Source organism: Lepisosteus oculatus, chromosome 21, assembly GCF_040954835.1.
Source record: "Lepisosteus oculatus isolate fLepOcu1 chromosome 21, fLepOcu1.hap2, whole genome shotgun sequence".
NCBI classification, from domain to species: Eukaryota; Metazoa; Chordata; class Actinopteri; order Semionotiformes; family Lepisosteidae; genus Lepisosteus; species Lepisosteus oculatus.
In genome coordinates this window covers 13,373,024-13,400,628 of record NC_090716.1, presented here as the reverse complement: position 1 = coordinate 13,400,628, position 27,605 = coordinate 13,373,024, and the positions used below count along the sequence as shown (strand labels likewise).

The 27,605-nt window shown below is 41.2% G+C and overlaps 1 protein-coding gene across 20 annotated transcripts in view; it reads right to left on the bottom strand.

Annotated features, from left to right (window-relative positions):
• Nucleotides 1-27,605, bottom strand: part of ptpn5 (protein tyrosine phosphatase non-receptor type 5) — a 56,421-nt gene that overhangs the window by 20,392 nt on the left and 8,424 nt on the right. For 8 of the 20 annotated variants that reach the window (XR_001477266.2, XR_001477271.2, XR_001477265.2 and 5 more), the window contains exons 1-9: nt 14,168-14,525; nt 13,033-13,238; nt 8,905-9,021; nt 7,157-7,252; nt 6,627-6,862; nt 5,915-6,101; nt 2,778-2,862; nt 1,232-1,311; nt 832-969 (exon numbers count right to left, since the gene is read on the bottom strand). Coding sequence is in view for 2 of the 20 variants with exons in the window: in XM_015338153.2 (XP_015193639.2) it covers nt 832-969; nt 1,232-1,311; nt 2,778-2,862; nt 5,915-6,101; nt 6,627-6,862; nt 7,157-7,252; nt 8,905-9,021; nt 13,033-13,238; nt 14,168-14,213 (1,191 nt within the window). In the remaining 18 variants the exon portion in view is untranslated. Of the gene's footprint in view, nt 1-831; nt 970-1,231; nt 1,312-2,777; nt 2,863-5,914; nt 6,102-6,626; nt 6,863-7,156; nt 7,253-8,370; nt 8,442-8,904; nt 9,022-12,255; nt 12,333-13,032; nt 13,239-14,167; nt 14,531-14,584; nt 14,697-22,294; nt 22,427-22,726; nt 26,148-27,605 lie in introns of those variants that run through there. The other 12 variants (XR_001477273.2, XM_015338155.2, XR_001477281.2 and 9 more) reach the window with 10 other exon arrangements.

The following is a 27,605-nucleotide window of genomic DNA, read 5'->3' as shown; positions in this document are numbered from 1 at the left end:
TGGATGAGATCTTTGGATCAATTAGCCACTCGCTGCCAAACAAGTCAGATATGACAAATTACATCCTCTGATTTATAGCTGCCTTTCCTTATAATCCTCCCAGCTATGGACAACTTAATTTTCCTTTGACACTAGAAGAATGTGGCAGAGGCTGGACCTTGAAGGATAATTGTCCACACTAAACAAAGAGCTTTTGAATCGATGCTATAGCACAGTGTGTGGATTTACGCAGGGGGCAGGTCCTATAAAGGCACATTGAACACCCCCCTAGGGGACGAGCAGGGACAGCCCCGGAAGGGGGGAGTTTACAGCGAGAGTCCCGGAGGGGGTTGCACCTGCTTAAGGTTTTCTTTTTCTTTTCTTTTTATCTGTCCCATCATGCACCTTCACAGGGGCAGGCAAACACACACTTTTTTATGCATTTAGTTCTTGTTTTGTTTTTGCCTTACACACCCTGCTCACTAGACTGGACCCTGCTAAATAGGGTCAGTCCAGTCTGGTTGCCGCTGTGCAAGCAGTTCTTTTTCCCAAGGCTGGCCCCCGTAGTTTTTTTTACTCTTTTTGTATTATTTTGGATCCCTGCTAACCTCACGCCAGTGCTTCTGTCCCCTCACCTGGGGCGTTGACTTTTTACCGGTGCTGGCAGCCACACACACACTGTCACAGAATGTACAAAGCAGTTTGAGAGAGATGACAAGGTTTTTGTTTTGTTTTTTTAATTTAGCCCAATCAGCATACTTGTGGAATAAAATAAAGAAATGAACAACAGCTGAAAGGCAGTTCAAATAACCACCTGTAACTCTTTTCAAACCAAACACAGCAAGGCCGCACCTCATTTTTCTCCTCGATGTTGGTTATCATGACGATGATAGGAGACTTCTCCTGCCATACCATTCTCCAGAAGTCACTGACAGTGTTAACTGTGGGCCCCTGAGTTGCAATATAGACTTTTTCCTGTCCCCCATAGCCCTGCAGACAACAAAGAGACTGTAAGTGAAGTGGCCAGTGAGAGGGGCCTGGAAGGCTTTGATGAAGGGTAAGTACAACTGGACAACCACTGGCTGGGACATATTCCTTTTCCCGCAGAATTGTTCGTATAAAACTACAGATTTGGTAACCCATTAACTGTAAGCAATGTACCATTGCTTTCACATGACCTTATACAGTACACGCTAGAGAAGAATGTTTAACATTTTACAATGAAGCTCTGGAAAAATAAACCAAATCTTACCCTTATATAGTTAGCATTGATGTATGTACTAAGAAAATCATCTTCATCAGTTGCTTTAAGGCAGACTCTGCTATGAGTATCTGAAAAACACAGTATTGTATTGACCTTCGTTATCATGTATGAATCCTGGTTACAACTGAAACAATTCTCTTCCCTGCAGGCTCTATTTTTGTTTTCCTGAAGGAGCACCATACTAACTAAAACCACGGTACTAAGGAGCACCGTGATTGTAGCTCTGGCCCAGATGTGAGCAGAATGATTTTGCTTTTTTCATGTGTGTGAGGAAATTACCAGGTTACTTACCCTCTGTCCCTGAAAACAAATGTCCTCATGCTCTTGCCCTATTGGACAAGGTTTTGTACCTACACTGAGCAAGGCTATGAAATCAAGCCCTATGAAATCCCCAAGCTCTTCTCCCAGTCTTGGGAAGACCTTGGCTGACAGGGATGCTCATTAACATACTTTTCCTGAAAGTTACTCTTTCAAATCCAAACTAGGGGTCGACTCTCATAGAGTGTGCAATAAAGCAATGGTTGCACCAGTGTGTCCTACAGGACATAGAGACAGTGTTATGACTTCTCTGACCGAGACACCTGGAGAACTACGGCCCCAATTTCAATCACATGTCTTCTAGGAGCGGCTTGGACAGAGCCAGGGAGACAGAGCTCTAGAGAGACTGAGCATCACTATAACATGGGCCGTAAGAGGGACAACCACCAGCAGGGAAAACAGGACCCACTGGCTGGCCTCAGGCCAAGTTAGAAAACTGTTGATGGACCAGAGAAGCAAATTCTTTTGAAATATTGCTGGCTCCATGTATCTTTGTCTGCAGATGTTCTGAAAATGCACAATTTGTATCACAAGTTGGTGGTTTTAGATAGTCTGCTTTATACTCATGAAAACTGAAATAGATCACCATGCATTGCGTGTTGTCATCCCTGGAAGGGTTCGTTGGCACCCCAGGTGTATTCCATGTGTAACCACAATGCATCACAAGTACTAAGTGGATAATTGTCAGCTAAATAATAAGCACATTTTATTTCTTGGTCTGCTTAACGACTTTGTCTTCTTCATTGAATATTTATTTAAAGGAAATGTACTCGATCCTCCAACCAAGAAAACATCATTAGGGTTGTGTTGTAAGTATAATATAGCTATAAAGACAGAAAATAGAAAGAACTCCTGAAACATTTTTGATCTTCATGCTTCAGGAAGACAAAAATGCAAAACTAGGTTTGTGAACTGTTTTTTTTTTAGAGGAGGCCCTCAATGATAGCGATTTTGTACAATCTGATCACATTCACACAGAGCTATTAGCAATGCTCATGATAAACCCCTGTTGTGAGCTGCCTGTCATGACATATTTTGTTTTGTCAGTTTAATAAGTTGTGACAGGAGATCCAAATTAATAGAAAGCCAACAACAAAAACACTAGAAAAAGGACTAAACACGCAAATAGAGAATATGCTTTTTTAACATTCTTAAACAAATGATGTTCAGCATCTCTTAACACAAAGAAAACACAAATGCACTAGGAACTACTCACTGGGAAGAATTGTTTTGTATCGATTCTTCCGAACAACACCAGGGATGTTATATTCCTTAGGGTCCACAAAGTTCATAGGTGTCTCCTGTTCAAAATAAGAAAAATAAAGTTTGTATTCCTTTACGATGACAGCTCCCCAATAATTATGAATCTTCATGCATGGTGGCTTTTACTGACAGATCTAACTGCACCTCAAACATTTTTGTTGAAACATACTTAGATATCCACAGAAGGCATTTGGTTGTATTCATTCCCAGATACTGTTCCTATTGAAAAAGATAACACTGAAAAAAGGAACACTATCGTTTGCTAGTGCAAAAACTGTCAGATGCCTTTTCTTATCTGGAAGACTGTTCGGGTTTCTTTTTTTTCTTTTTTGTGCATAGAAGTACCCATATTTTGTATTTCTTTTTGCATTTTGCTGTTGCATTTTAACTACATTTCAAATGAGACTTGGGGGGGGGACGACGACTGCCAAGGTCTTCCTCACCTCTGATTCTTTAACTCGTAATTATCCATGAGGTCACTTACCACAGTAAGTCTCCACCTCACCCCCACCCCTCCACGTCCCTTTCGATAGCTTCTCTCTCTGTGTGAGAGCACTATCTTCCTTGCCCTTTAGCCAGGCAGCTGGCCCTCTGCCCAGAGAGTTAAGCCAAAGCTTCTCATGTCTGACGTCTCAATAAATGTACTGGGTGATGTTATTCGCAGTGAAATTTCAAATCTGTTGTCTTCTCCTAGTTTTTGTTCAAGCTGTTACAGTGCTGTTTTCTCTTATGTGTGCGGTTAATATTCTCCACAGCTTTGCTCTGTAGGCCTCCGCTTCACAAGTCTCTCTGCTTTCCTAGCTGTTGCAGCTGCTGGGATAGTTCTTGTGAAGCGGAACTGTCTAGAGAATTCTAGCCTAGGAAAGCTCCGAGAAAGGTCTTGAATAATGAAGGTCATGAATATTAAGTAATGATGTACAGGAATATAAAGAATGGAATATTTAGGATTTTTCTTATGATGCCCCAGCACCTGAGTGGGTAGGCAGTGCCCCCCAATGCTGGCAAAGGAAAAGTCAATGGGAAACAGAAGCAATGTCTGGTGACACAGCATGTCCTTGCCAAATTAGGATACAAAATGCTCTGACTTCTCACTTGCAAGCACGAGGAACAGCTCAGTGTTCACAGTTTACAGTTTTTAGCTTCTAATATCTTGGCCCCAGGTCCACAAAAGGGTTCTGAATAATAAATGTATCACAAAGCAGACATTCCCGAAGCTTTATTTAAATGGGTGTCAAGCCGTTGGACAAGAGATATATAAAGATATATAAAGCTTTTTCAATCTATGTCATTGGTTAGATTCCTAAAATGTTTTATTGAATACTTTTCACAAATATTAAAATAGGAAATACTGGATTTTACACAGAAAACAAGAGTCTGAAAATAAATTAAACCGTAGCAGCTGCTGTTTGATATCTGACTGGCAGTTGCCAGATATTGGAAACATGAAAGTGTTAACATGATTGCTTACTGTTTATTGCATTAACTAAGGGATTAATTCACTGCTAGGCTGAAATCTCAAACAGTTTACAGTGTTCTACCCATGTCAGAGAATGTTGATGTGTTTTTTTGTAGAAACATAATCCTATGGTGAGCCTCTGCTGAATCTTTGGTCATTTTGTTGTGACAGCAGTTAATCTTGAGCTCTGACCCTCACTAGCAGATGCAGACTGAAACTGGATGGAGGTAATCCTGATAAAACTGTATTTTGTAGTACAAAAATAGCCTTTTTGCTTAATGGATGTGTAGAGGGAAACACATGATGTCAATGACACAGACAACGTGACAATGAGCTAATCAGATTTGATTGGCAAATGTCATGCATCACTTCCTTCAGCATTTCATATTGCTGATGTACAGTCCAGCTTTTGTCCTCAAGAAGATACTGACCAATGCAAATGAATAATTATAAAATGGCAAGCTCGGTTTCCTCTTACCGAAAATGTATTTATAACAGTCAAAATTCATATACTCCACCTTATAGAAAATACTAGTGGAGGCTTTGAATTACTTGCTGATGTTTATTATATATATACAGTATATGTTAACTCCTGATGGTGTCTGAGTTGTTTAAGGCTTCCACACAGCAATTTAGATCTCCTGTGCAGCAGACATATCCCTGAACTCTTTATTTCTGGAAATTAAAACTATTTGTACTTTGTTTTTGTTGTTTTACAGGCTTTGGAATCAAAAGAATAATCATGACGGTTAGTGCAGAGAAATAGGGAATGCAAGCGCAGACCCAATAAGGTGTGACTCAATCATTTTTCAAACAGTTAAGCACTCTCTTAATTGGGCTCTGGGATATACTGATTAAGGAGAAGGGCTTGTTACCTGGAGGGTCCCAGTTCAAGCCTACTGCTTGGAGGTGGCTCTGCAGCAGCAGCTGTTAAACACATTGTTAACCACCTGAGCCACTTGGCATAAAGGCCTGTTCTACTTGACTAATTAGAAAAAGAAAAGAGAAGCAGGAAATCTCAGCCAAATTTCTAAACATTATACAGTCCAGTCTGTCCAAGGTGGAGTTCAAAGTCAGCACGCTATAAGTATAAGATGTCAGTACAGTACATTAGCATGACAACACAGCATTATGGAGGGGCACCTGGCAGGTTGGAAGAGGGTGGCATAGAGGTGAGCTCTGCTATCTCCCAGTGCCTGGGTCTAGATTTCAAATGCAACCTGGGGTGACCAGAGCTGGGAGTTTTCTGTATGTTCTCCTTGTGTCCAGGGTCTTCCCCAGATGCTCTGGATTCCTCCCAAGGTCATGCTTGTTGGGTTAAAAGGTTTTGTGTGTGTTTTCTGTGATGAACACGTCCCAGCAAAAAAACAGCTTTCTGATAATGGGAAGGTGTGACAGTAGGATTATGATGCAGCAGCGATTTCTGTTTTGCACCCCTTGTGTCACTCCAATTGCTGGTGTGCGGTCAAGCCCTGTCTACACTAGAAGTCCTACGCATTCTGTAGAAAACTGGAAGCTACATAGGAGCTATCTGCAATGCACATCATGGACCTCCTGGGTCTTGAGACGAAGCAGACCGAGGTGACTGCCAGCAGAAGAGTTGCAGGGACTTCCGGAGAGCGAGAGCTACTCACGAAGAACTCGGCCTGCAGGGTGAAGGAGTCCATCGCCCGCTCGTGCAGCTCTGCCGCTGTCAGCACGTTGGTGGCTCTCTGCAGGTACTCGCGCGCCGACTGCTCCCGCGGGGACAGCATGCACCCATAGGACTCCGTGGAGCCAGGGGTGCACATGTCCAGGGTCAGGGACACGTTGGACCCCCTCCTTCCCACGAGGCACAGAGAAATGGAGCGAGCACAGCAGAGCAAGGGACAAAGCACAGTATTGCTTTCAGTTTCGGGGTGAAGTAACCCCAGCTCCAGGTCGTGAGGTGAGGTTTACAGGTAACATCGGGAGGTTTGAATTGTTTTCTTTAATGTGTATCAATGACAATATTTCTTATAATATGATGAAGAGAGGAAAGATAGCAGCACATTTCTGACTGCATCAGTTTCCCAAGACAATTAAAAGCATTGCATTCTGCAGGACTGTGCCTAAAATTTATAGATGCATAACCCGAGTAAGAAATACATACTCTACTATATGTTATCTCTGTTTTATGTTTCTGTAATTGTGTCATATGGACAAAGTACATTAGCAAAAGAAAAACCTTTAACTCACAACTTAACAGGAAGTACTGTATGCTATTTGGTGGGACCATTTCTGAATTTAAGAATACAATCCCACTGCAAGTCTGAAACCAGCATCCACTGAAGGGTTTCTAGGGGCGATGAGCTCCAGGGAACTGACCTCTCCTGCAGGCCGACAGGCTTGACAGTCAGTGTGGCTGGATCGGCCTCGGGCTTCATGTCCATAAAGCAGTCAAACACAGGAGTCTCGGGCACAGGGTTCAGGTCAAAGAAGTCCTCCTGCTTGCCGTCAGTCCACTCGGAGTAGGTGAAGGATGGCTGGCGGCTCATGGACTGGCGGCGGTCATCAGGAAAAGCAGGGATCCCTGGAGCGATCGTCCTCAGACAGTAGAGTATCTGGAGAGGGGACAAGCAACTGTGGCAACCAGAAAAGGCCTCTGGTGTGACGTGAAGCACTAAGCACTAAGGGAATAGAGTACAGTAAGATTTTTAAATGTTGTGTTTTGCATGCATATTGAATTAGCAGAATTTCCGTTTTCTGTACTCTTGCAACTAATTCAGAACTAAGCACACAATATGTCGTTTCTTAGGGTCAGGATCCTCTTGGAATGTGAAATCCAGCCCATCTGCCAGACGAAATAGCAGGATAGGATAAATGACAGTGGGATTAGCATCAAGGTCCACACCTACCCCTATCCCAAGGATAACTATGCCAAGGAACACTGTAGCCAGCAGGGGGCACAAGCTTTCCATTCTCCACAGCTCTTTCTGTAAGGATGGGGATGTCTGAAGATTACACAAAAGAGGAAAAAAAAGAGAATTGAGAAGACTAGTCAGGCGAACAGGACTGGAACATTCATATTTCTGAAGTGCTGCAATTTAAAGGTTGTGCCAATACAAATATAACAAAATTTGCAAATATGTACTATTTGAAAATGGAATATCACCAGTATATCTTTTGTATTCTCGTACGCACATGTGTATAAAAAGCACAGCAAATGCTTAACATACTTTTCCTGCTTTTTTTCATAATTATCTCCAATATTGTATATAATGATAGTTAACATAGAAAGGATTATAGGTGTATGATAGATTTTACTCAGATTAATAATGTACAATATGATACTAAATTAAATCTATAGACTATCTGCCCTTTTGTGGGTTTAGGACACATCAAGCCAAAATATACCTATCTGAGGTGGTAATTATATTTATACTACTGATAAAATGATGACTTTTCTTTTTCAGTTATATGCATAAACAAGTCTGAGGTAACTAGTTATTCAGAAAAGGCTCTTCCTCATGTTTCATCTGGTTTTCCTCTCAAAATTATCATGTTAAACAAAGCTCAACTGTACTGTTTATAGTTTTCACCACAGGTTTTCCTGTGGTTGTGATTAGAAACTACCAATAGTTTTTGAGGAAACCTGCCATTGTATAAATGATTTATTATTCTAGGGGAAGATAATGTTATAATAATGTTAACCAGATGGGGTTATTCTGAAATCTTTCCATCACATTAAAGTACTTTTACAAAGCTTTCAGCTTCAGAACTCTGTGTGTACAATATCCTATACTTGCGAAATCCCAGATGTTTGCAAATTTATGAATCCATGAGTTTAGACCTCAAACTATCAATAAAAGACGATACTCTGGCTTCTTTCAAGAAATGGTTGGAAGAGATCCCCGAACATCTAACGGTCAAACAGGCTTGATGGACAGAATTTGTAACCATTCTTAAGTTCTTAAGGGCAATATTCTGTAGTAAATCTGCAGCCAATGGCTGTGCTGGGTTGCTGGGTTCTGCGCTGGGTTCTGATATTTTTCAAAGCAGATGTTTGTATGTCACATTGTGTGCTCAAAGAATGTAGCTGCACCAGGGTCAAAATGAATGAGAAACCCACATGGCTTCCAAGTAAGTGAAGAAGTGTTGTGGAGATGACTCCTCCACGCTGTGTCCTGTGGGGAACAAATGTCTCAGAAAATAGGTTAGTGAACTAACCCCCAAAGAAAATGACTGTCCTTGGATTTGAATTTGAAGGTAGAAGCTGTAGCTGTTTCAAATTTCTATGATCCTTGCAAGCATCTGAAATTAGTGTCTTGAGAGAGTGTGATCATTTTGGGAATTTTGAAAACTGTGGCTGCTTTTGTTTTACTCTGTGTTTAAAATAAGGAAAAACAGAAATATTTGCATAGTCATTTAATGCAATAATGCATAAGGGATCACTAAAGAAGAATGAGAGAAAACCTTGTGGGGTAATTTAATGATAAATTTTAAATGCAATTTGAAGATGCTTCATTTATATTTGAGTCCTGTGACTTTTTATAATAATTGAAAGGTAGACTGCTAGACTTCTCAAAGGGAAAAATAACTGTTGCAGAGAAGTTATACATCTGGGTTGAGTAATCTGGATTGAGTTGAGTATCATCATACCCACCTCCTCCACTGAATTGTATGCTCCTAGTGGTGTCAGCAGGTACTGCATCAGATCCAACACTTTGTGAGCTGCAGGGAAGGCTTCATATCCATTGCACATGTACAAGATCCAAACACCCTGCACATAAGAACAAACAGATATGTCTCCCAAAGTACTACTGTTGATTTTTATTTTCACAGTATGCTGCTTCCTCCTGTGGAACTAAAATGCCCTGAAACTTAATAAATGTGGTTTTGAAACACAAATTCAGGAGGAGATCAAAAGCTCTACTTCTGCCAAAACAAATTTGATCTCTTTTGGGGGTCCTGTCTGCCCCAACATTACAATCACATCGAAATTTCCTCTGCCAGGCAAATGCAACATTTTAATACACTACCCTGATTAGTGTTGTCGTATCGTTGCATTAATTAGAATTTGGCCTTAAAGAGACTTTTTTAAACAGAAGTTTAAGAGCAGGTCCAATTTTAATCTTGCCTAGTTCCACACAAATATCTCACCACCTGATCACATCTTTTCTCTCTCCCCTCCCTCTACCCCCACTTCACTTTGCAGCAGCTCCTGGCTTATTCCTTACAAGGGGTTCTGTGAGCCTTCACCTTGAGGTCAGGTTGCCATTTCCTTAGCCAGGTGAGTTAAAAAGGGTGGTGCAGTGGCTCTGTGGCTCAGGATCTGCGCCAGTGGATGGAAGGTTGCTGGTTCAAATCCCACGGCTAGTAGAGGAATCCTACTCAGTTGGGCCCCTGAGCAAGGCCCTTGACCCCAGCTGCTCCAGGGGCGTTTAACAATGGCTGACCCTGTGCTCTGACCCCCAGCTTCTCTCCCTGTCTGTGTGTCTCATGGAGAGCAAGCTGGGGTATGTGAAAAGACGAATTCCTAATGCAAGAAATTGTATATGGCTAATAAAGTGATCTCATCTCTCTATTGTCTTGTCACAATAAATAGAATTTGATTGTACTGAACTACAATAGGAGATACTTTTGTCATGATTAACACTACAGATGAGCAGTGGGCCAAGCAAGTATCTACACGGTAACCATTCACAACTAACATCTCCTATTGGTCAGTGCCGGTTACCGTGGTAATTAATTCTACAGGAGTCCTGTATCACCTGGCAGTAATTATCCACCACACCCACCTCAGGTGGTTCAAGACTACATAAGCCATGACCTGACTGTGCTTGAGTACTCTGTCATAGAGTTTGCTATGTTTCTAACTTTGTCCTGAGTTCCTGAGCTGTGACTGTTTGCTTCCTAACTTCTGGACCCTGACTATGCTTTCTGGGTTCTCCTCTGATGCTTTGTATGGTGCCTCTTGATTTTGAGCTTTGTTTGTCCCTGTTTATGACTCTAGACTGTGCTCACCATTGCTATGCCTGTATGTCTCCACTGCCAGCTGCCAACATTGTGCTGTTTACTCACTTTTCTGTTTGCTTGTGTGCTTGTATTTCTCTGCCTGCTCTTGGGTTTATTTCACAAAAATGTGTCAATGTGTTACTATCTCCAGCAGCGAAAATGTAACACTTTACAACTTTGACTCAAAGGATTATTTCTGCAACATTTTTTCATTAAATTGATCAATAAAACATTCAGAAAAAGCAACACAATATAGTTTACACCAACCAAAAGGAAAAAAAAGCGAACAAGTAACTTATAAATAAATTATTATAATGTGTCCATTTATCTTGAAAACATTCAGTGCTGAAGCCGGCCTAGTTAACACATCAGGGAAGAGGTTTCACAACCAGTGGCAAGTGAAATCAACCAGCTTTTAATCTGTGGAAAAGCAGTGGGTTGGAGTGGCAGTCAGTGTTGAGTGTAATTGATATTTGAAATAGGGCTGTCTATATAGATTGATTTTAAGTATTGAATGAGTGTAAAATTTGGGATGAAATTCTATGTTAAAGGAAGGTGACACAAGCGTACTGAGGAGGAGATATTGAATAAGACTTAAATTAAAGATAATATTTAGGATTAGTGATGGAGGATCAGTGTTTCTGAACAGGGTAACCCTGTACATTGGTCCGAGTAGCAGGGAATATGTTTTATAATTATTTACAGACAGAGGTAAAACTCTGAAATGGATTTAAAAAGTTTTTATTTAAAATGTCTACTACAGACGGAGTGGATCAGGACAGATCAGGACCCCAAGGAAGAATGATGACATAAAGGAAAAGTTAGCGAAACACAATACAGAAATGTTAGAAAATTCATGAGGCCAGAGGGATGCAAATTCTTTTCTACTGTAAGACTTGAAATGTGGGCAGTGTGGCGCCAGGGGCGTGATGGAGATCCAAGTCGCAGAAAGCAGTCATTAAAGAAAAGTGATGCATGCCATCGCTTCAGAGACAGGATCTCAGTCTTCAGTTCACCATCAGTAGAAGTCTGGGTTAACACAGTGCTGCTGAGGTTTTACAGAAGAGTCAAGGTCAAGAAGATAAGTGACAGAGATGCAAGCAGCTTTGTTTCAGTGACTGAGTAGGTATAAAAGTGCTTGCATTGAATAAAAGCCAAAGAAAGCGAGGAGAATCATGTTAGCACAGACATGGCTTGTGGCAAGGATGTGAGAAAGGTTAAGATCTGAACACCCTAGAGCTCCAGAGGAGGAGAATAATTTCTGTGGTAAAGAATGTGCTGAAGGGAACTCAGACATCTTAAAAATTCTAGACAGAAAGAGCTCTAGCTAAATGAGGGATGAGCCAACAGAGGACTGAGCTGGTGCAGCACTTGAAATTGAGTTGGGCTGTGAAATCATACCTGTCTTGCCAACACACCCCATGAAGTGCTTGTTGTTTAGGACTGATAGGCATAAATACAAAGGCATTAGTGATGATGGCTAACATGTGTTATGTGTTTTGTTCTATTGCTTTGATCAGGTAAAGAGATTTCAATGATTGTGTAGCACAGAGGAAAGGTGGATTAAAGGTAATAGCCCTACTAATGGCAGCAGCAGGGAATTTATGAAGCAGAGAATGGTGGTGTTTATGAAGTTGAGATGGTGAGGTGCATTCAACCACAATGCATGTGGTTTGTATAGTAAGAGAGCTAATTCTGACGTGAGCAAAGGGCATAATGGAAAAATGGGGAAAATGTGCCATCAGTGGTCGGACTGACTCCTGTGAACTGTGGGGAAAAGGTGCGTGATAAGGCAGAGATCTGCATGGAAGAAGGCATTCAGCGAGTTGGGGAAGAAGGTTTGAGTCCGTTGACTCATTGAACAGGTCAGACTGGCTAGGCTTGCATGGAAAAAGATGAACTTGGAGAAGACACTCAACACTGATGGCTGTTGGGAAAGTTGTGAGGGGACTGCCGCCGTTGGGCAGGGATGGATGGATATCGGCATGGTGGGACTCACCCCTAGGACATCTGGGAGAAAACACTGCTTTTGGATTTGGTTCTCCAGCTGGAGCCTGAAGCACTGCAGTTTGGATTCTTTCAAACAGGAGGAAGAGAGCAGCATGGTAAGGCCTGACTGACGAGAGCAAATGGCTAATGCGAAAATGAAACATGTGAGTGAACATGCGAGAAGCATGGTGATTATACATAGACGGGCAGATGTGATGAGACTAGACTTTGACCTCCTCCTGAGCTTTTTTTACAACCCCATTAAAGGAAAAATGGGGAACAACTGAATAAATATGTGTGGAATTGTACCCCATGAAAGGACTGCAAAGACTAAGGGACTTTAGTCAAATGGCCTCAAGCATTAAAATTCTCACTAGTGTATATAGTTGTTTCTGCATGGATTGAGGGGATTTCCACAAGCTGAATTTACATAGGGAAGTGTGACACTAGGCCACTGAGGGGGTGGCTGGAGAGAAGGATTTGGCTAGACTTATTCCGTTTATGGAGCAAGGTGCGAATAAAGGCTGCTTTAGACACACCCGAAGAAGGCTCCACAGCTGAAAAGTTGTGTTTTCTTTCTTCTCTTGTCAGCACGGAATAAACCTATTACTTGCTCCTTTGCAGCCTAAGCATGCTGACGCAGCTCCCCACCTGAACTTCTAAAGTCTGGTTTATATCTGTGCTGCAGTGGAGTTTTTGGGTGTGATTGTGATTGCTTTCCCGCTCGTGCAGAACAAAATGAAGCTTTGTGCCAAGTAGAACTTAGAGCGCCATGTTCAGATCCTACCGCTATTTGGGAGAAGACACAAACGCAGACGGTGCAGCCAGCGGTCACCACGGCCCTCCATAGCTTCTCCCACCACGGGCCCTGGGGGTCCTGTGGGGAGCTGTGGGGGGGCTGAGCCACTCTACCCCGCTCCTCCTGTTGTGCGTCAGCTTGGGCAGGTGGGCCTGTCATTGAGTTCTGGGTCATGATCCCTGACAACCGAAGACCTGGAGGCAAAAACAGGAGAGATCATCTCTCTGGATGCACAGTCTGAGACATAGAGTCCCTCCAGCACAGTGTGCTGTATAGTACAGAGTATACAGTGGTATAGTGGAGTACATGTGTTTGCCTGTTGATCCCACTAACTCTTTCAGAATCTCGATCAGTGCTGACTGTCAAGACATTCCTTACCTATTGCCCATTAATCGAAAAATAGACGCTACAGAAGTGCCCATGTCTGAAGGAAAAAAAATGAATGTGGAAGACTTTTTTTATTTTTTTTGTTTATTTTAGGATTCAAGTGTAGCCTAAGAAAAACATGGGTTTATTTAAAAAATGCCCCAAATGGCAATTTTGGAATTTAAATCGACCCTGTCCGTCAATGGGGTGTCAACAGATTTTTCTCTCTAATAAAACATGCATTTTCATACCTGCTTTTCATAGTTATGAAGAGATTTGTGCTACAACAGAGGTGCATAGTCAAATGGAAGATGCCATCCTCATAGCATGTCCTTCCATAACATACTGTACTGTAGGTCAATGTGTCTGTATTCTTAAGAGTTTTTACACATTTTATCTTCATCACGGAATCGCGGTAAATAAGGTTAATATCTTAACCAAGCAACAGTGTTCTTAATTTGACAGATTCAGGACTGTGTTAGGGTAAACACAAGGGGTGCTGGGTGATTTTCAAAACCTATAAATAGGTTTAGAAATGGGAATATTTCATATTTAAAGTAATGATACTTTTATTTTCAACGTATGAATTTTCACATTATGAACACTTTCCAAGGAACAAATTACATTCATAAAATGAAGCTTGAGTGTACTTGACATTGCTGAAAAGCTGTGTTAAAATTCATCTGTGATAAAAATCCATCTTTTTGTCCTTGTGTTCATGAACTTACGTTCATAAACTTCAGGATGTTTTCCTGACCTGGGTTGCTATCTGCATGGAGTGAGCAGGTTCTCCCTGTGTTCATGGGAGTTTCCTCCGGGTGTTCTAGTTTCCTCCCACAGTCCACATGATGGCACTTCTAGGAAACCGGCCCCGGTTTGCATGTTTGTGTTGATGTCTGCGTTTCTGTTTGCCCTGTGATGGAGTGGTGTACCCTGCCTTGCGTCCATTGCTTGCCTGGTTAGACTCCGGCTCCTCTACAACCCCGATGAAGCCATTAGAAAAAGGATGAATGAAAGTGTATACAAAGGCTGGCAAAGTACAGGAGAAGAGTTTCTTTCCTCAAACTGTAAACTTCTTTTGTGAATGCTTCAACATGCAGTAAGTTTCACTGTGCCACCAGGACAGGTCTAGGACAGGTGTCACTCGGTTTACATTTCTCTTCTTGAAACTTGCCTCCTCCCCTCTGTGGTGTCAACGGGCTTCCTGTTGGAGCTGCAGTTCATGGCACCAGTGTCAGACGTCTCCCAGTGAGCTAATGTCTGCCCACCTTCTCACCACTCCGAGCCTAGTGTGGGTGGATTCTCATTACTCGCCTGTCTCTGAAAGCCATTCTCAGTGCTCAATGCATCTCTTTTTATCATGATACTGTCATTCTTAATATTTTATAGGTTGGTGTCAAAGGTTAAAAAAAACAAAACAGTAGGAAATCATTGACCATCATTGATGGTTAAAGCACATAGGTAATTTGTTTTTGAAGTAAGTTCAGGATAAAAAACATAATTATGATTAAAACTCATGTTTAAAAAAGTAAAGTCCAGACCAGAACCACATCAACTCATTGAGAGAGCTTATCCTGGTTTCTGTAGTGTTAAGCGAACTTCCTTTTCCATATAGACACTTCACTACACCCACATAGTGTAGGAATATAATAAAACTCAATTTCATTGGATAAAGATGACAAAAGGTCAAATAGGCATCAGCATGCTTATGTAGACCCAGATACACTTCTGTTTTTACAGCCAGCCAGTAAAAGGCTGCTTCTCCTGCTCCTCTTGTCAAACGATGCATGAGTCTGGTGTGAACTGCTGTTTGAAGTCTGAGGCACTAGTGAAAATTCAGTGATTGTGCACAACCCAGTCAGCTGAAGGGGATACTAGCAATATTAGGATTTTGATATATTTAAGGCCATAAATCATCTGTGAGTGCTGAGCGAAAAAAAGAGGACCAAACTTCATTGAGTACTTCAGAACAGGTTTTGGGACTTCGGACCTGTACATAATGGGCTGAGTGGGATTCTGTTTGAACATATTTCATTCTGATTGCTCCAGTAAACGCACTACCTACCTTGTTTTTTAGATCAGATTAGTCTCAAATGACTAACCTGATTTAAACAAAATACATACCAGACAACATATTCACTAGATTAACTGAATTAAAACGCACTAGGTTTAAAATTCACTAAATTAACATAATTAAAATGCACTAGGCACTAGACTAGTACTGTAGCGCCCTCATCAGGCAGTGATGTGGCACCAAGCAGACAAGCAACGGGGCTGGTGATGTCAGCCCCAGGAGAGCATGCTGGGATAAATGCGTACTTGTCTGGGATAGTGGGGAATCACCAGGGGCATTGTTAACTCCCAGGGCTCGGGGGAATGGCATGTTATGTGAGTATACTTGTGTGGTTCTCCCATGTTTCCCCATCCTAGTCTGTGGTCTCAGGTTCCCACTATGACCTGTCCAGCCTCTGCTAGTCAGCACCCCCAGCATCATGGTAGTATAGTGGCGTATTTCTTATGCTCTTCCCATTCTTATGTGCATTTATTGCCCATGTCAGAGTATTCAACCCAGTTAACTCATGTCATCCAGGTCTTCACAGTAAATTACAGATACCCTGGCTTACTGTATGATTGGGTAAGAGCAGCTGGCTGACCTGCAAACAATCACACAGCCCATACAGTATGTCCAGAACCTGTGCCACCCTTTAGTACAGCCTAAACCATTTGTTCTCCAGCATACACAATCATTCGCAATCCCTCCTTCCAAGATGAAACCTAGACAGACTGAATGCCTTTCCTTCCTGGCGGTTCTTATAGGCTCTACATTAGCCCAGAGGCATGACTAATTCCATGTAGCCCCTATCCCTTCAGCTCCTTTCCTTCATGTGGAATCTTGCTCCCTCTGTGTGCTAACTCCAGTAGACCAGCTTGGCCTCATTCTGTGGGCTTTTGCAATACATTTGTGCCTCCCTCACAACATCACAATCATAAAATGTACATGTACAGTTGGATGGATTTATGTCTGTGGTGGTTCCATTATCACCAGTAAAACAAATTAATGTTATACAGGTATCCTACTGTGATGGCAACCTGAACCCAGAAAAACAGGATATGTAACAGTTTGGCACAAAGGGTGATTAAAGTAATAAGCTTTTCTAATTTTCTTGATTTGAACATCATGTGAAAATCCTTATGGGGTAATGAAGACACACAATGCGTAAGGGAACCTGAAATCCTGCTTCTATGGTCTTTTATTTAAATAAAACAAGCAACATGTCCCGTTTGTTAGTTAGAATTTCCCTCTTCTAAATGCAGTGTCATCCAACTTATTGATCTAGAATCCTGGCGTAAAAGCTCGGACTTGCTCTCTGTATGACTGACTGCTTTCTTCTGATGACTCACTGTTTTATTCCTATGGGAAATTCTGACCTCTCACCCTCACACACAAGCCCCAATGAATGAACAGTGAGGACAGGAGGAAAACAATTTTTCACACCAATTTAAAGGCACAGGTGGCACTACAGTGGGCCCTGCTTTACCTTTGGGCTTACAGATTGTAGAACTTCACTGAGGGTTCTTTATAGGTGCAGGAGAGATAATGATTAAGAAGACAGGCGGCATTTTATGTAGTGAATGTGTTCATCGACTCATCCATCCATTTTCTCACCACTTTGTCCAATACAGCGTCGCAGGGGAACTATCCCAGCAAGGAATGGGTGCAAGACAAGGTCCAACCTGGACAGGGCTCCAGCCCATAGCCCATCACAGGGCAGACACAACCACACACTCACGCCAGGTCCAGTCTTCCCAGAGGCCAATTAACCCACCAGTCTGTCTTTGGACAGCGGGAGGAAACTGGAGGATCAGGAGGAACACGGGGAGAGCCTACAAACTCCATGTAGTGAACTCTTAAATTATCTACATACATAGTAATCCATCCATATTCTAACTGCTTCTTGAAGTTCAGGGCCATTGGGTAGCCTATCCTGGCAAGCAATGGGCGCAAGGCTGAATACACCCTGGATGGAACAGCAGTCCATCGCAGGGCAGATAGACACCCACTCACACCAGGGCCAATTTCCCCTGAAGCCAGTTAACCCACCAGTCTGTCTTTGGACTGTGGGAGGGAACCACAGCACCTGGAGGAAACTCCACGCAGATACCACCCCAGGTTTGGGATTGAATCCGGAGCCCCAGCAATCAGAGGCAGCAATACTAACCACTCTGTCACTGTGCATTGAACACTTAATGCACATATGCAATCTGCATATATATAGTAAATATTTATTTAGCTTTTTTAATGAAAATATTTTGATGTGTTTTAATATTTATGTTGTTATATAAAGCATCAAAAGAAGTTCAGAGATGAAATTTCTGTTCATTTTATTAATTGCATACATTGTATTTAGTAAAAAAAAGCATTAAAATAAGTTCAAAAGATGTATTTTGTTTTCAGCGGCTTGATGATAAAATTCTTTTCACGTGAGAAATGTTTAGATTATTTAAACAAAATTGGAAAAATATCTACTGTAATTAATTTTGTTACTAAAAGCTTTTCATGATAGCAACTGAAAGTGCTTTACACTAAAAACAAGCAAACACATTAGGTACTAATTGATATACAAAATGTAATGCAATAAATTAAAGGGGATTAAAATCTGGTGAACCAAAAAGTTGCAAAGCAGAATTTAAAAGAAATGACAGAATTGTAAGATCTAACATTGTATGTTCTGGGAGATGGAGATCATTACACAGATTTGTAGCCACAAACCAGCAGACACAATCTTCCAGTTTGGAGCCTAGTTTTGGGAACAGAAATAGACCAGAATCTAAAGAATGCAAACAGTGTACAGTTGGAAACATAAGTTTGATGATGAAAAAACATTAAAGAAAGGATTTAAGGCTAAGCAGCAATATTCTAAGTTTTGTTCTATAATCCTCAGGTAGCAAGTTGACGGAAACTACTAAGGCCCAAAAACATTTAAGCATTTAAAGAAACTGGAGTACAAACATGTGTTGTGCAATAACCAAACAAGCATGAAAAAGCACAGAAAAATAAAAATAACTCAATAAAGCCCCAGGAAAGCCAATCCAAGGCCACTTTGAGAGAGCTGTGTAACAGCATGCTCTTGGTTCCAACACTTGGTTGTGCATCATTATAAAAATTGGCTATATCAGAGACATTCCACAAGCAAGACTGCAGTCTTAGATTTAGAGATTTAGTGTTTTATCCTTGAGAGCTCTAATGCATGATGCCACAAATAAAACTATACATGAGAGTTTATGAAAACACAACATATTTAGTTCCCGTTAAGCTAATGAGCCAAAGGAAAATATATTTCATAGACAAGTCAGCTGCCCATTGCAGGACAGACACAGGTAAACACACACAGAAGTCTTTCCAGCATCTTTTCTCAGCTGTACTGGATGTGTAGCACGCAGCGTCTCAACGATTGTCAATCAATAGAGCGGCAGTCCGCGCTGTTTCAGAAAGTGGCCCATCAACAGCAGCAGGAGCTTGCTCTTCGGCTTTCCCAGGAGTCTGCCCCTACACAGTCTGAACCAGGGCCAGCTGGCCAGCACCACATCAGCTCACCTAATGCTTTTCTCCTATTTTTTGTTGGCCTTCTCGGAGGCTGAGGTACAAGACCACTTTGGATTTGCAAGTCTTTTGTTGCTTAAATTGAGCAGAGGTGATCCTAGGAGTTGTGTGGGTATTGGGTTGGTGGAGGGAAAGTCGCTGATGTTTCTGTTCTCTTCAGATGCCATAACTGATACTTAAGCGTCTGCTTAAGTAGGGAGGCAGGAACCAGAAGCAGGTGCGCAAAATTAACTCAAATGTGAAAGAGCTGGAGCGCCCTTGAGGGGGAGAACTACAATCGTGACAGCGAGGCCCAGTATCCTTTTTCAACAAGATCCCCTAAGACCGCCTGCTGGTACAATATTTTGTCTCCTCTCACAATCACACAGCAAACCAAATCCTGTGTTCTGGTACAAATAACATCACCTTAGATTACACCAACGAAACAACATTTTTGAAACTACAAACTATAACCTACAACAAATCCCCAAGTAGAACTGACTAACAACATAAAGGTAAACCACTAATGCCTACTAGTCCAAACACATATTTATTATTTATTTCAATTTTAGATTTAGGGGGTTTGTTACTATGAACTGTATCATGGTGTTGAAAATATTGTCTTGGTAAGTTTGACTGGGTGCTTTCAGCTTTCATTTTGTGAACTAGACAGTTCTTGCTTTGTGACAGATATATATTGTTACACTTATAAGGCATAGCACCCTCGTGTGATTCAAGTGTGTAAAAAGAAAACAAGGCAAACTGCAGAACACTGCACCCTTCAGATGGCCTGCATTTGAAGTTCAGCAACTCTAAACCTCTTTCAACTTGGCAGCACCCAGATGCTGTTGCACAAACCCGTCTGCTGATTCCCTAACTGTCTGCCCTGCCCTAAGTGCTGTGTAAAATCTAAGCATTTGTTCTTGATTGTTCTTAGCTCATGATGTAGAGAGACAATGAGTTACCTGTTGCATCACAGGCATATTACATAGCTGAGCAGATAGACAAGTAATTGCTGTAGGCTGGAGCCACAGACCCTTTGAATCATTTGCTCCTGGTTGTGCACAGTGTTTCAAAGGGAGAGCCTTTTTCAATCCGACCTTTTTTTTAATGAATATTATTTATTCCCCTTCTCTCCAGACACTGAGCTAGGGTGAGACCTCCATTCAGACAGACAGCTGTAGCCTCTTCATTGAAGCTCTGTACTCTTATTTTTTTGATGAAATTCAAATTCATTGTCAAATTATGACTCTTAGGAAGAGCCCTCAGTCGGCACAGGCAAGGAGAAGATTAGCTTTCACTGCACCCACGCGTAATTAGCGCTTCACTTTTTTAATCAGGGATCCATTCAAGAACCTTCTCTCTTTGTCCTAGCGGACAACCATTTCCTTTTTGCGTCTGTGGCGCAGGGGGCTTTCTGATTACACCCTGTGCCAGTGACTGGGATTTGCAAGGAATTTGTGGGGTTTGGAAATTTGTTTAACTCTGAAAGATGTCCCTTACTGTAAATTCATTTGTTCTCAGTCAGATTAATGTTGGGGGAATTCATAACCGCAGATGCCGGAGAATACCCATCCATCAATTAGATCAATCACTCCATCATCCGTATCTGCTCGTGCTTAAGAGCTGTTGAATCCCCGTTTGGAAAGCGAAGGATTGGCCTGCACCCTGGACAGGGACGCCTGGCAGGTCACACACAAACACAAACGCACAGGGACATTTTAGAGGCACCAGTTGACCTGGCCAGCATGTCTTTTGGGAAGTGGAAGGAAACTACCACAGAACAGAGAACTCGTATGAACATGAGGAGAACATGCAGGCACCAGACTTCAGGTACAAATACCTGAGAGGGAGCAATGGCAAGGACCAGGCCTGTATTGCCCATAAAGACCATCTTCCCTGTTTATCAACACCGCTCTTAAGGTGACTTACTGTATGTCAACTGAATAGCCAGAACAGAGAAATCATTGAGGATGAAAGTAATATTAGAAAAGCAGCTTGCTTTTATGTACATGGTAACGTTCAGGAGAATTCAGAATTAACTGGGCATATGCACAAGGAAACTGCATGCCAAACAATTCCTACAGGGGACAGCATTTTATTTATTACTATAGTAAAGCTTTGCAAGTATTAATGTGCTTTTGGAAAATAACTTTGTTCCCAGGCATTTCTGCAGGCTAACTGACACATCTGACAACTTTGTAGGTTTATATAAAAAGGAAAAAATGTCAAGAGTTATTTCACAATGTTCTCCCAAATGACATAATTTGGTGAATTCCAGGAATGAGCCTGGAATGATTTCATGGAAATGTATGTTATGACTTGGGGATAATGAGTAAAAGAACATGTGATAGAAAAAATATCAAGATTTAATAAAACTAACCTTTTGTTTTTAAAATGCAAAAATGGAAATCTTGTCATATATCCACAAGAGTGTAGTTAAAATAATGTTGTGTCTTAGTGATTCTCCAAATTATCGATTTACAGAAAGTTTTACTACTATGTTATACATTAATTACTTTTTAGGGCTCTTTCACCAAGCATGCTAGAATGATGATGGCAATCCTGTGCCATTAAGTTCCCAGCTGCCAGAACTGTTATTTTGGTATCAGGCATTTGTCTCTAGACTTTTTTCCGCAAGTAGTTTTGAGTGCTTATTTAGATTTTTGTTTTTACCTCTAACAGCAAAATTTACAATAGCAAGGAGGTGTATACTCATTTCATTTTTATATTGTCAGAGAGCTTTTGAAGTCCACAGGCAGAGCACTTCAGCAACAAATCCAAACAATAAATGATTCATATTTTTTATGAGCCCCCGGCACGCACACATGTTCTTGAATATACCTTTGTTAAGCCTCCAGATCTTCAGATGAGTAGTCTACATTTATATCGGCTGCATTATTGCCTACCTTTTGGATCTGTTCATACTATTTGCATTTTACATTATTCATTTTTATGGATTGCATTTTCATTACTACTTGCGCCTCTGACTGTTCCCTTAAGCATAGCTCAAGGCTAACTGAGACGAAGAAATGAAAAGGCATCCCACAAAGATGTTGGGCTCATTTGTAATTATTCTGTACAGCTGGTGTGCTACTGATATGTCTCCCCCTGCCACTTCCTCTCATCCAGCTGTCAGAACTCTCCTCACAAGGTATCGCTGCTGGAGTAGTTCTGCTCCATGCAGGATAACATCTTCAGCAGAAAGAGATATTTAGAAGAGTGCATATTAGATTACAATAAAAAAATGTCATCTTTTCAGGACCTGTTCAGACATAATCCGCAGATGGCAGAAAACCTTACCTTTCTTTAAAGATGAGAGAAGTGTGGAGTCAGGGTGCCGGATCACATGGCAGGTGGGAATTTCCTGATTTCAGGGTTTCTCCCTGAGGTCAGAGCTTGTCTTCAATTGGCAACAGCTAAATGTGAGCACTCCTGTATAGCAGAGAAGACAGCAGTGCTGGTTCAATGGTGACATGCAGAGGGAAGTAGCACTTCCATCACACTGCAGTTCATTCCCTATCTAGTTTCACTAGGAACAAGTGTATTGAAAGGTTTATTGAGTGTTTTAGTCATAATAAATTTGGCTTAACCCACTGGGCTGAGGGCTTGCCTCCCGGCCACAGGAAGCCCCCATTCAGAGAGAGGAGTGACCAAGGGGCACCTGCAGAGCTGGAGCTAAAGCGAAAGAGGGATATAAAAGACCCGTGCGAGGGAGAAAAAAGGATCACTTACAGTATTTATAATGTTTTGGTGTGGAAATGACGTCAGGATTGATTTCAAATTACTGACAGCTGAAGCAGATGCAACTGGGTGTTGTCATGGCTCCAGAACCTTTCTTATAAACTCCATTTTACGAGCTGCTCGTTCTTGTATAAAGCATGCTAATGATTGAGACAGATCACAAACATATGACACATTTTGAGTTTTTTTTAAAATCGTATTTAACATCCCACGTCTATCATCAAATTGTACACAGAACAAGTAAAAAGGAGAACAGACTCTCCGGAGGTGCTCCAGGCTTGGGTATGACAGTCTAACAAATTCGCCTTTCTTCTTAACCCCCCGAGAAAAATATATATATATATATTTCTCCATCGTCCAGCCTGGCACAGGAGCACAAATGGTTTGAGAGGCAACCTTTGAAAAAAGTGAATCACTGACGACTTGGGTCAAATATTTTGGTGCCAGCTGCCAGAGTGACCCAGGATGAAAGCAGGTCAAAGTGTGAGCTGAGAAGAACAGCCTCACAATTTTCAGAACAAAAGGGCACAAATTCCACTCCAGCTGTGTCCATTTGCGTGCAGTGGGTAGATGCTTCGGACCTTTGTATGTGAGGTTTTCTGAAGGATCCAAAGAGGATTTTCAGCTTTTCAAATGTGAAAAAATAATAATCCTCAGCACGAAATAGATAATCACACACAATCTTTGTCATCTCCAATGTCACACACTTCTCCACTACATATACTCCCTCTCTTCTTCAATGAGGTGTAGATTCAAATACGAACACCCTTTTATGCCAAACAATGGGTCCCTATTGTTATCTGTGGTCTGTTTCAAACGAGTCAGGAAAAACAGAACACATGGAGAATGCATCATTCTTTTAGTCTGCACCTGCGACTTTCCTTGGCTGTCACACACCCTCACAAAAAAGGAAGAAAATCAAAATTGGCCTGACTGTCATGTGAAATGGATCAGCAGCTTTGTCACCACAAACGACTGAAATGACTAGGTTTTCTCGTTCTGAATGGACAGCATGGAATAAAAAAAAAAAAAAGACAGACCCAAATTGGTCATTATCTGCCCGCATCGACAAGAGCTCTCCTTTTCATCTCGTAAACAATGTGCCGGGAGGCTAGCCTCGCCGTTCGCAGTGGAGGTGGTTGCAATGATGACGCCTGTGAGGGAGGCGTTTCGGTAACCACGGCAACGCACGCACTCACCCCAAAAAGAAGAGCGTTTCTTATCAGGAAAGCCAGAGTGGGCCAGGTATGAAGCGCAGCGGGACAGCGAAGTGTGGAATACCTGGTTCTACGGTGCAGGGCAAGGCAGACTGAGGCAACACCCCTGCTGGATCCAAGACCAACGTTGTTTCAGAAAGCCTAAAGAGCAAGTGTGAAATGGCAGCAGGAAAGCAAGCTAGATCAACTGATAAGACACTGCAGTTACGGCAGCTGTTACCAAATCAGATTCATACTGGGCGCCCTCTGTTTGATTCGAAATGCGCCAGAATCAGAGTTTGCCACCTCCTAATTCGAAAACACCACAGCCATTTCTCCCAGAGTCCACCAACATGAAAATAAAAATTCAGTTGACTCAGGAAAAAAAAAACCAAACTCATTTCCCTTTCTGTATAAAACCAAACTGACAATTCTCCTTTATCGGTACAGTTATCCGTTGCTCCTCTTAATTTAGGTCGTTCAGTCAGCTTTGAGACGAACAAGTAAGATTAAAAGACAGATAAGTGCAGGTACATCGTCAGCGATCTTCATATCATTGCACACATACAGTAGGAGATCTGTACACAAATAGGAGGTACAATTCCTATATGAGGGCAGCTCAGTCTGGTTTTGTAGTCCCCGTGCACAGTGCTTTGAAAGAGACAAACTGTAACCTGATATAAATAAAGCTTTCTGTCAAAAAAAAAAGAAATGGTCTTGGAATATAACTGACACAAGAGAGCCAGACCAACTCACAGGTGCTGTCATGATATTATTTGTTGTGTGAGGAAACTCTCCCATTGAGCAGGTGGCCATGTGGGCCCTTTTGTATAACTGTGCATATTTCGCACAATCCAGAATGCACAAAAAACATTCCTCCAGGGAGCGGAGGGTAATTTTCTCTGCTCGCTCCAGCTCTGTCCTTGGTGTCCCTGGTGTGCCAGTGGAACAGGCCTACAGAAGCTTATGTTGTCCGGAAAGTGAAGAAATTCTGACTGTGGTGCTTGAACCTGCATCTTCCAGGTAGGAGCTATTCTCCTGATGCAAAGTGTGCCGCGTCTCATTTACTCCGAGTTGCCTGACCGATCCAAGAGGCTGTTGCTATGCAACAATCCCAGTTTAATATTGGACCAAGTCAAGCCCGACCAGTTCCACCAGTACTGTTGCTTAGGAAATTGCAGCTACAGGCTACTGGAAACAACCATTCAGGTGCCTTATAACCTCATTAATAAGAAAGATAGTGCCAACTATCTTAAAAAGTATTTTTTTGTTTGAAAGGTAAATGTGATAGGTGCACAGAATACCATGGTTTAAACAACAAATCATCTTAATAATTCAATTTGCTTATTCACTTTCAGAACTGAAGTCATTCAGTAACAAGCCTCTTATTGTGTCAAATTGATATTTAGCCGTTCGGAGCTTCCCTTTGCTGTTTTTGCCTTTAATGCACTACTTACCTCAATTAGGTCAGAATTCATTAGGTATTTATGTGCTATACAGTATGTGCTACCTCATACAGTATATACCTAATATAATATATTGTATTGGCTATAAAAAAGGCATATAGCAAGTGATATCTGGACTAACACTGAAAAACAAGAGAAGAACTTGGACTTTACAGTATATTTTACTTTTTCAAGACCAAGGTACAATATGGATTACATACACTGTATGCAATACAAACAAGATGATTCTAATCTATTCTAAACATTCTAACCCATAAAATGTAAGAAAAGATATTGGGAAATATCCAGGGCCATCTAAAGTTGGAGTTTAATAAAACACTTAAAGGAAAAACAAATCTGTGTAACAAATTGCATGCAGGACATAGAATGCAAGGCCTTTGTGCAGGATGAGACTATTTAATATCATTCTATGTAATGGGTTCCTTCTGCCTTCAAAGAGCACTTTGCCCCCTGTGTTTCTGGGAAGGCTCTGGGTTGCTGTGACTTACCAGGAAAAAGACGCTTTCTGACAATAGCTGGACGAACGATACACCTTTAATTGTACTAAAATTACGAAATTATAAAATGAGCAAATATTTTACTATAATTTTACTTAACCTTCCATTTTAAGTAAAACTGGGGACCTCACACCCTTAAGTAGTAAATCGTAGGGAAAGCTGGCATGTTTTATGTTATTTCTTTATTCCATACACCTATAAGTCAAACTACACTGTACATAAAGTATGTACCAGTTCCATTCTTAAAATTACTGTAGATCAATACAGTCGACAAAATACATTATATATACATGAATATATACATTATATATACATGAATATATAATGTTCATTATACAGCCAGGAATACATTTTGTGATACTAAAAGAATGGTAAATATATACAGTATTGCTTCAGATTATAAGTCTTGGTTTCTTTTGTACAGAGGATAGATACTTTATTGATCCCGTGAGGGAAATTGCCCTGCAACAGCAGATTAACACAGTCAACAGAGCTCAGTACAGTCAGTGAGAAGCGACAATACAATATGGATTCGTATTGTATGACACATCCCAAACCAAGCAACTAAACTCCTGTTCATCTTTCTTTTTGTTATAATTGCTCCTTTTCTGCTTATTTACAATATTCCATAATTGTTGCAGTTTTTGTTCTTGTCTCGCCATATTTCTCTCAGAAAAGTGAGACCAGAAGAAGGCAGTATTTGCTCTTTAATTAATGGGCTAAGATGTTCGAAGAATGGATTCACGACATTGAACCAAAAACTCCTTTTCCTTCTTAGGCTGGGTCATGTAAACAAAGGAAGGGTTTTAAAATACTTTTAGCAATAGTGCCCCATTTGTCTGTTCCCTTTTCATTCTTGACATGGTTACGGCACTAGAATAATATAGATGAATCAAAGGCATTCATTTTGCATATGGCGATTTACATTTTTCATCTTGACAGTGTTAAAGAATAAAGTGTATTCAATCAAGATAATGGTCTAAATCCAATTAGGAACAACCTCAGGACAGGAACCTATGTACGTGTTCCACAAAATACAAAGAGCAGCAGTTCTGGTGCAACCTGGAATCAACAATCATTACTCTAACATGTACTGTGTCTTGGAAAATCCAAATCACAATTGGCTAATGACATAGCCCAGACTGGACCTAGTGATTTTTGGATTATTGTGCTCAATCTGTACTCAACGCAAGAGGCCAAGCCACACTAAATGGTCTATTTAAGTCTCATGCAATATAAAAACGTCTGCGATCACTTCACATTTAAAGAATATCATAAACTGAATCCAATTGCAGAAATCTCACCTTTACAGCTGCTGATTTTAATACCTTAGTCCATTTCTTTTTGTTAGCAATTGCTACAAAAGTCCTATAAAACAAAATGATGATATACTGTATGAATGTTCTGAAGAGTTTAACTATTGGAAGACAACAATGAGCCATTCAAAGCGGAGCTTTAATAGTATTCGGTAACTGGAACTCAATCCACAAGGAAAAAACATTGCACTGCATCAGAGAGGCTTTCTTGCTTCAGCAAGTGGCTGTGCAGACGCTGGTGTTCACCGGCTGATCTCCCACAACATGAAGTGTAGGAAGAGACACAGAGAGAAGAATTACAGATTAAAATGCCCTAATTAAAAATCATATTCACTCATTTTTTTTAAATGTATGAAATCACATTCATATCAAAAGGAAAGCCCACACATGAAATT